Consider the following 8,671-nt stretch of genomic DNA (forward strand, 5'->3'; position numbering starts at 1 on the left):
AAAAGAAAAAAAAAAAAAAAAAAAAAAAAAAAAAACTTGCCCTTCTCTCATATGATTAAGTCTAGTCATTATCTAGATTTGGGTTTCCGTAAATTAATTAAGTCTTGTATGGATAAATTGGAAGACTCAGGAAACCACAAACATTTTGGTACACTTGCATTGTTGAGGTGGGCGTTAACCCAAAAAAAAAAAAAAAAAAAAAATATATATATATATATATATATAACAATACCAATTATACTAATTATTAAAATAAATGAGGAAGAAAATTTTAATAGTAACCTTGAGCTCATTTCATAATTTTCTGCTTATTTAAAAAAACATCTTCATCTTCTTCGCTTGGAGAACCCTTTTTAACTGTAAGAGTTTCAAGCCCTGCAAATAACAAAACAATAAAGGGGAAAAAATTAAAACAAAAAAAGAAATTGGAAACTATATGTTCCATTACTGATCATATGTGAACGGTAAACTTACCGGTTAAATTCAACTTTAACATTGCCGGCATCAGTATCAGCAATAACAGCGAAAGCATCTTTAGAAAGATTAAGAGTTCCATTGCACTGTGGTCTACAATAATCAACCACCGTTACCACGACACTAGCACCGTCGTGGCAAGGGTGCGGCGCCGTATTCGTCGCCCCTATGCATCGCACTCGGTACCGTTTTCCGCACGCTGCTCCGCCGTTCCATAGGGCATCGCTTACCCCTGTCACCATGTTTCCACGGTCTTGGTTCTGATAGCACGCCGAAGCTGCCCAAGAACATATATAATATACTACAGTGTCAGTACTGATCTGATAATGTCATTACGTTTTTGAAATAGTTGGATTGACATCAATCGAACGATTTTGTAAACGGCTAATTAACGTTTAAGTTAATATATGGAGGATAGTAATGAAATTTACTTACGGGTATAAGGGGGATTGTAGTAAACAGCATTTGCTTGATCGGCGTGTGTTGCTGAAATAAGGCATAGTGCGATGCCAAGAATCATAAATATTTGCATCTGAATCCGCATTTTTGGTTCCTGAAAAACAAGCAATTCAGTCGGTGAGTTATGTTTGTAGTGCAAATTAGAGAGGCTCTCTTCCTTTTTATAGAAGCTGAAAAGACCAGTTTGTCAAGAACACCGCGTCAACCTACCAATATACGTCTCCTATAAAATTATTTAATTTAATAACTATCATCACTATTGATAAATACTTACATGGACCGTCTTACCAATTTACTTTGTTAATGTGGTAAGACCATCCAATGATATAACGATATGTATTATTACATATTTATTAAATTTCTTTTTTCATTTATCCATCACGAACCACTTTAAAAAAGTGCCATGGTGAGACTTAATCATATAGGTTTTTCTCATCATTACTAATCAAATTAATTATAAAAAAAAATAAAAGAGAAAAAAAAATAAGGAATATCTAATTTCAGTATGATATTTTAGATTTTATCCTTAAAAAAATGATAATTGCAAGCATATTATATCATTTATATATCAAAATGACGAAAGATTACGAAAAAACTAGAAATCCAATAACATGTTGAAAATTAAATTAGAATTCACTTTTAAAATTCTTTTATAACTAGTAATACATTTAATATTGTCATTGACACTTTTTTCTCTTGACTTGACTAATAGACTAATGGCAGCTTTCATTTTTCTTGGTGTGAAGTGTGAAAATAATGAAGTCCTCCATCAAAAAAGTGTTGCTTGAACTTGCGTTTCAAACAAGTATGGCCCTCTTCTTTAATGTCTCTTCAATTTCTTACCTGTTTTCGTGAAAACTAATGCTCGTAAGAAATGGCTTTGTTTAGTCAATAGTCAATGCATGCATAGTGCGATGACTTGTATTGTCCCTCTGCTTCCTCGTAGGTTCAATTTAACAACTCTTTAATTTCTTGCTGGTAAATGGTTCAAAATACAAAGCTTAACCATTGACTTGACTTGCAATGACTTGTATTATTTCTGTTATTAGGTCAATAATTTTTTTAATTAGCATTGAATTTCAGAATTTCTCATATTAGTTACTTTTAGTTAAAGAGAGATGCCATCTTTTAACTTAAAATATTGGCTTAAACCTGACTTATAATAGAAAAAAAAAAAAGGTTGATTTATTATATATGAATGGGGTTTTTCTTGACCTGTTTGAGGTTTGATCAGTTAACAAATTTTTCTCTAAAATTTCAAAAACAATATAAATCCTTTTGCTGTTAGTGTGTCGTTAGAAATTATAATAGGATAGATTAATGAATATTTATATAATTGCCCCTTTGTTGTTTAATATAACACCAAATATTTAACGGTAGAGAGATTTTAATTACTACACAATTTTTTTTAATTTAATTATACCTAAGAAGATTATTTTATTAACTCTATATATATAGTATAAATAATTATTAATGTCATATTAATTCCACGTTTTCTCTAATTATTTCTTAAATTGTTGTAAAGAAAAAAGTTATAAAACTGTGGTTGTCTAATTGGTTGGTAGTTAATATAAAAAATAAAAACCAGATATAAACCTTAACCACAAATTTTTATTATTGTACACATGTCACTATTCTGTTAAAAGTTCAAGAGAACTTATGCCTAATTCTTTCCTTTTACCATCACCTTAGCTTGTAATACATAATTCTATATCTTGAACTTATAGAAAAAAAAAAATCAACTATAATTTTCTCAAATTATTAAATGTGTACGGTACAATTTAATCCTCGTCTAGTCAATTCTATAATTGGGTAGCTATCAAATTAATTAAGTCTCCCAACATTTTTTTGTCATTTGGTATTAATAATGAAGTAGGCAACATGAACATATAAGTCATCTCATCAAATCTTGTTCTTAATTCATAGGTTCCTCATATTTTAATTTAAATATGTGAAATTAATAGTTCTTCAATTATATACATAAAAGTTAAGATGTATAGCCATAAATGAAGCCAAAAATATTACGTTTACAACTCAATTTCATAACCTTCTCTTACAACCCTAATGTAGCAACAGAGTTGCAATACAGCGTCAACTAACGACTTTGACTAAACATGAACTACCGTTCCTTAGAGATGAACGATCGTTTATTCATAAGGAATGATGGTTCTATTTATAAGGAATTATTGTTTCTTCATAAGGAACAATCATTCATAAGAAATGAACGATTGTTCTTTCATAAAGAATAACTATTCTTTATGAAGAAACGATCATTCGTCCATAAGAAACGATTGTTTCGTGTCTAGTCAAAGTTATTTAGTGCATTGGATGTGCTGGGAGCTAATATGACAGTTGTCACACGTTGGGGTTGTGAGTTGGGTTGAAAAAAATTGTGAGAGTGGGTTGTGGGCGTAGAATTGCTCAACTTGGAAGTGAAACTTAGAGGAGTTCAAATGTTTAATGGCTGCAACTTGGAGATGAGGCCCAACAAGAAACTGGGCTCNTCAATTATCTAGATTTGGTTTCTGTAAAATTAATTAAGTCTTGTATGGATAAATTGGAAGACTCATGGAAACCACAAAACATTTTTGGTACACTTATATATATGTATGGATAAATTGGAAGACTCATGGAAACCACAAAACATTTTTGGTACACTTATATATATAAACCTTGCCCTTCTCATATAAATTAATTAAGTCTAGTCAATTATCTAGATTGGGTTTCTGTAAAATTAATTAAGTCTTGTATGGATAAATTGGAAGACTCATGGAAACCACAAAACATTTTTGGTACACTTATATATATAAACCTTGCCCTTCTCATATAAATTAATTAAGTCTAGTCAATTATCTAGATTGGGTTTCTGTAAAATTAATTAAGTCTTGTATGGATAAATTGGAAGACTCATGGAAACCACAAAACATTTTTGGTACACTTATATATATAAACCTTGCCCTTCTCATATAAATTAATTAAGTCTAGTCAATTATCTAGATTGGGTTTCTGTAAAATTAATTAAGTCTTGTATGGATAAATTGGAAGACTCATGGAAACCACAAAACATTTTTGGTACACTTATATATATAAACCTTGCCCTTCTCATATAAATTAATTAAGTCTAGTCAATTATCTAGATTTGGTTTCTGTAAAATTAATTAAGTCTTGTATGGATAAATTGGAAGACTCATGGAAACCACAAAACATTTTTGGTACACTTATATATATGTATGGATAAATTGGAAGACTCATGGAAACCACAAAACATTTTTGGTACACTTATATATATAAACCTTGCCCTTCTCATATAAATTAATTAAGTCTAGTCAATTATCTAGATTGGGTTTCTGTAAAATTAATTAAGTCTTGTATGGATAAATTGGAAGACTCATGGAAACCACAAAACATTTTTGGTACACTTATATATATAAACCTTGCCCTTCTCATATAAATTAATTAAGTCTAGTCAATTATCTAGATTGGGTTTCTGTAAAATTAATTAAGTCTTGTATGGATAAATTGGAAGACTCATGGAAACCACAAAACATTTTTGGTACACTTATATATATAAACCTTGCCCTTCTCATATAAATTAATTAAGTCTAGTCAATTATCTAGATTGGGTTTCTGTAAAATTAATTAAGTCTTGTATGGATAAATTGGAAGACTCATGGAAACCACAAAACATTTTTGGTACACTTATATATATAAACCTTGCCCTTCTCATATAAATTAATTAAGTCTAGTCAATTATCTAGATTTGGTTTCTGTAAAATTAATTAAGTCTTGTATGGATAAATTGGAAGACTCATGGAAACCACAAAACATTTTTGGTACACTTATATATATGTATGGATAAATTGGAAGACTCATGGAAACCACAAAACATTTTTGGTACACTTATATATATAAACCTTGCCCTTCTCATATAAATTAATTAAGTCTAGTCAATTATCTAGATTGGGTTTCTGTAAAATTAATTAAGTCTTGTATGGATAAATTGGAAGACTCATGGAAACCACAAAACATTTTTGGTACACTTATATATATAAACCTTGCCCTTCTCATATAAATTAATTAAGTCTAGTCAATTATCTAGATTGGGTTTCTGTAAAATTAATTAAGTCTTGTATGGATAAATTGGAAGACTCATGGAAACCACAAAACATTTTTGGTACACTTATATATATAAACCTTGCCCTTCTCATATAAATTAATTAAGTCTAGTCAATTATCTAGATTGGGTTTCTGTAAAATTAATTAAGTCTTGTATGGATAAATTGGAAGACTCATGGAAACCACAAAACATTTTTGGTACACTTATATATATAAACCTTGCCCTTCTCATATAAATTAATTAAGTCTAGTCAATTATCTAGATTTGGTTTCTGTAAAATTAATTAAGTCTTGTATGGATAAATTGGAAGACTCATGGAAACCACAAAACATTTTTGGTACACTTATATATATAAACCTTGCCCTTCTCATATAAATTAATTAAGTCTAGTCAATTATCTAGATTGGGTTTCTGTAAAATTAATTAAGTCTTGTATGGATAAATTGGAAGACTCATGGAAACCACAAAACATTTTTGGTACACTTATATATATAAACCTTGCCCTTCTCATATAAATTAATTAAGTCTAGTCAATTATCTAGATTTGGTTTCTGTAAAATTAATTAAGTCTTGTATGGATAAATTGGAAGACTCATGGAAACCACAAAACATTTTTGGTACACTTATATATATGTATGGATAAATTGGAAGACTCATGGAAACCACAAAACATTTTTGGTACACTTATATATATAAACCTTGCCCTTCTCATATAAATTAATTAAGTCTAGTCAATTATCTAGATTGGGTTTCTGTAAAATTAATTAAGTCTTGTATGGATAAATTGGAAGACTCATGGAAACCACAAAACATTTTTGGTACACTTATATATATATAGTATTTAATCTAACAACTACTAATTAACTGATTATTGTAGACGTAAAAATCTACCTGTATGGAAGGGGGGTCTGATCCCGTGCGGTTGAGGCCACTAGTGATCCGCTACACCTGCACACGTAAAGAAACAAAGGCGTGAAGCGAACGGGAAACACCAAGATGGTGTTTGCCTTAGGCACTCTGACGCTCAAGTCAGCAAGGCTGAAAGAGGCTAGTATAGTGAGGGCTAGGGAGTAGAGAGGTTATCGAAAGTCTAGTCGGGGACTGTGACTATGGCAGTGAAGTGAAGCTCTCAAGTAGGAGCTTCGAGTGTGAAGGTATAATGTAATGTCTTGTGAGAGGGTTGACCTGTGCTTATATAGTGACTGTCTGGTCTCCCAATCCTGGTGGGAGTAGGAGTCCTAGTATGACTCTGATGCGAACCTTAGAGGAATTAGGGCGATGGTGAGCTGTCTTACTAGTGTTCGAGTAGGAAAATGATCCGAACAAGAAAGTAACCTCGAATAGGAGATTGATCCCGAATAGGAAGGTGATCTGTGGGTGCCGTGGGCTCTGAACTCGCTCATAGGCCCAAGAAGTGAACTGGGATTGGGAGGCTTGTGCCCGAATGGTTTGGGCCGACTGTATCTCGTATAAAATGGGCATAATCTGGATGGGGCCGCATCGGGATTGGGCCTGGTCTCTTCCTCATTCAGTCTCGTTCTCCTATTTGGGCCAAGGATGATTTTTGGCCCTAACAGTTTTCCCCCCACTCTCTGAGTTAAGTTTTTCTTAAGTTAGAGAGTAGGAAGCGATCAAGGCATGCTCGATCTCCCTTCCTGGACAACCGATTGTCGGCATAGCTGACCAGTTTGATGTAGGTGATTCGTAGTCAAGGGTCGCTCGGTATCAATCCGCTTGGCATGCCAGGTCGAATGAGTTGGAGACGATGTTAAATTGAAGGTTCGTTCGGTTGGGGTACTTGGGTGATCGAGTGGGATGGAATCGACTCGGCCGGCTTGTTGGACCGTAAGACTTGCCCTTGTGATTCCACGACGCTCTTTAATGGATGCCAAAGGGCCAAATAAAATGCGCAAACATTTGACCCATGGCTGCCCACTCGTCCGCTATGGATGACCGAATGAGCAAGGGTCCTTGGCTTGATCGCCTCGAGGGTGAACATGTGCTAGACTGCTCATAGCCAGTCGCCCCGATTGGGAGAATCTCCTGGATGTGAAGCATAGGAGTGTCGGCTTCGTTGCGGGAGCCGGTGTGTTGCAATGTGCTGGCTCGGTCGGGTAGGAAGGGCGATTGAATCTTTAGACAGGTTGAGTCTGTGTGTTGATCGGTGGCATGGGGTGGGGTGAGTGGTGATAGTCAAAGTTTGAAAAGACCGGGTCGGTCGGTCGGTCGGTCGGTGGCATAGGGAGAGTGGTGATCCAATACTTGGTTCCTGGGGAGTGAGGATGGTGGAGTTTAGTCAGTTAGTCGGCTGGGTAGAGTGGAGATCCAATACTTGGTTCTTGGGGAGTGAGGATGGTGGAGTTGAGTCGGTCGGTCGGTCGGGTAGAGTGGACATCCAATACTTGGTTCCTGGGGAGTGAGAAGGGTGGAGTTGAGTCGGGCGGTCGTTTGGGTTGAGTGGAGATCTAATACTTGGTTCCTAGGAGTGAAGATGGTGGAGTTGAGTCGTATGCTTGTGTTCTGATTTTGGTGCAGCCCAGTGGCTAAGTCGTGTGAACTCTTTGTTGGGTTGGGTCGGGTCGATGACTTGTCGATTTTGAGGTGTAAGAACCCTTCATACAGTCTGGCCAACTGAATGTGTAGCTTCATGAACCGGGTAGGGCCGATCGAAGGTGTGGATCCACGAATCGGGCAAGGCCAATCCAAAAATGAAACTGTGGATCGGGTAGGGCCGATCCGAAGGTATAAATTCGTGGATCGAATAGGGTCGATCCGAAGGTGTAAATCCGTGGGTCGAGCAGGGTTGACCCGAATGTGTAAAAAATCTGTAAATCGAGCAAGGTCGATCTGAAGATGCAAATCCATGGATCGAGCAAGGTCGATCTGAATGTGTAAATCCATAGGATCGAGCATGGTCGATCCGAAGGTGTAAATCCGTGAGTCAAGCAGGATCGATCTGAAGGTGTAACAAACATTTGATTGAGCAGGGTCGATCTGAAGATGCAAATCCATGGATCGAGCAAGGCCAATCCGAAGGTGTAATTACCTGGATCAAGCAGGGTCGATTCGAAGATGCAAATCTGTGGATCGAGCAGGGTCAATCCGAAGATGCAAATATGTGGATCGAGCAAGGTCGATTCGAAGGTGTAATAAACATTTGATCGAGCAAGATCGATCTGAAGATGTAAATTCGTGGATCGAGAAGGGTCGATCCGAAGGTGTGATTATGTGGATCGAGTAGGGTCGATCTGAAGATACAAATCCGTGGTCGAGCAGGGCTGATCCGAAGGTGTAATTATGTGGATCGAGCAGGGTCGATCCGAAGATGCAAATCTATGGATTGAGCAAGGTCGATCCAAAGGTGTAATAAACATTTGATCGAGCAGAGTCGATTTGAAGATGCAAATCTGTGGATCGAGCAGGGCCAATCCGAAGGTGTAATTACGTGGATCGAGCAGGGTCGATCTGAAAGTGTAAATTCGTTGGATCGAGCAGGGTCGATCCGGAGGTGTAAATCAGTGGATCGAGCAGGGCCGATCCGAATGTGTAATTACGTAGATCGAGCAGGGTCGATCCGAAGATACAAATTCGTGGATCGAGTAGGGTCGATCCAAAGGTGTA

General features: G+C 35.9%; 1 protein-coding gene across 1 annotated transcript; it reads right to left on the minus strand.

The window, feature by feature from the left end:
- Positions 1–353: 353 nt before the first annotated feature.
- Positions 354–1,043, minus strand: LOC116143670 (EG45-like domain containing protein 2). Its single transcript, XM_031429112.1, has 3 exons — positions 910–1,043; positions 475–751; positions 354–375 (listed from the first exon to the last, which is right to left on the minus strand). Exons 1-3 carry the CDS (start codon positions 1,016–1,018, stop codon positions 369–371), a joined length of 393 nt encoding a protein of 130 aa, XP_031284972.1. The 5' UTR covers positions 1,019–1,043; the 3' UTR covers positions 354–368.
- Between the last annotated feature and the right edge of the window lie 7,628 nt (positions 1,044–8,671).

This window comes from Pistacia vera, unplaced genomic scaffold, assembly GCF_008641045.1.
Source record: "Pistacia vera cultivar Batoury unplaced genomic scaffold, PisVer_v2 Contig432, whole genome shotgun sequence".
In the NCBI taxonomy this organism is placed as follows: domain Eukaryota; kingdom Viridiplantae; phylum Streptophyta; class Magnoliopsida; order Sapindales; family Anacardiaceae; genus Pistacia; species Pistacia vera.

Coding starts and splice junctions, on each gene's coding strand:
- LOC116143670 (XM_031429112.1), bottom strand. CDS start 1,018: ATGCGGATTCAGATGCAAATATTTATGATTCTTGGCATCGCACTATGC. Junction 752..909: donor CTACAATCCCCCTTATACCC/GTAAGTAAATTT, acceptor GTTCTTGGGCAG/CTTCGGCGTGCTATCAGAAC.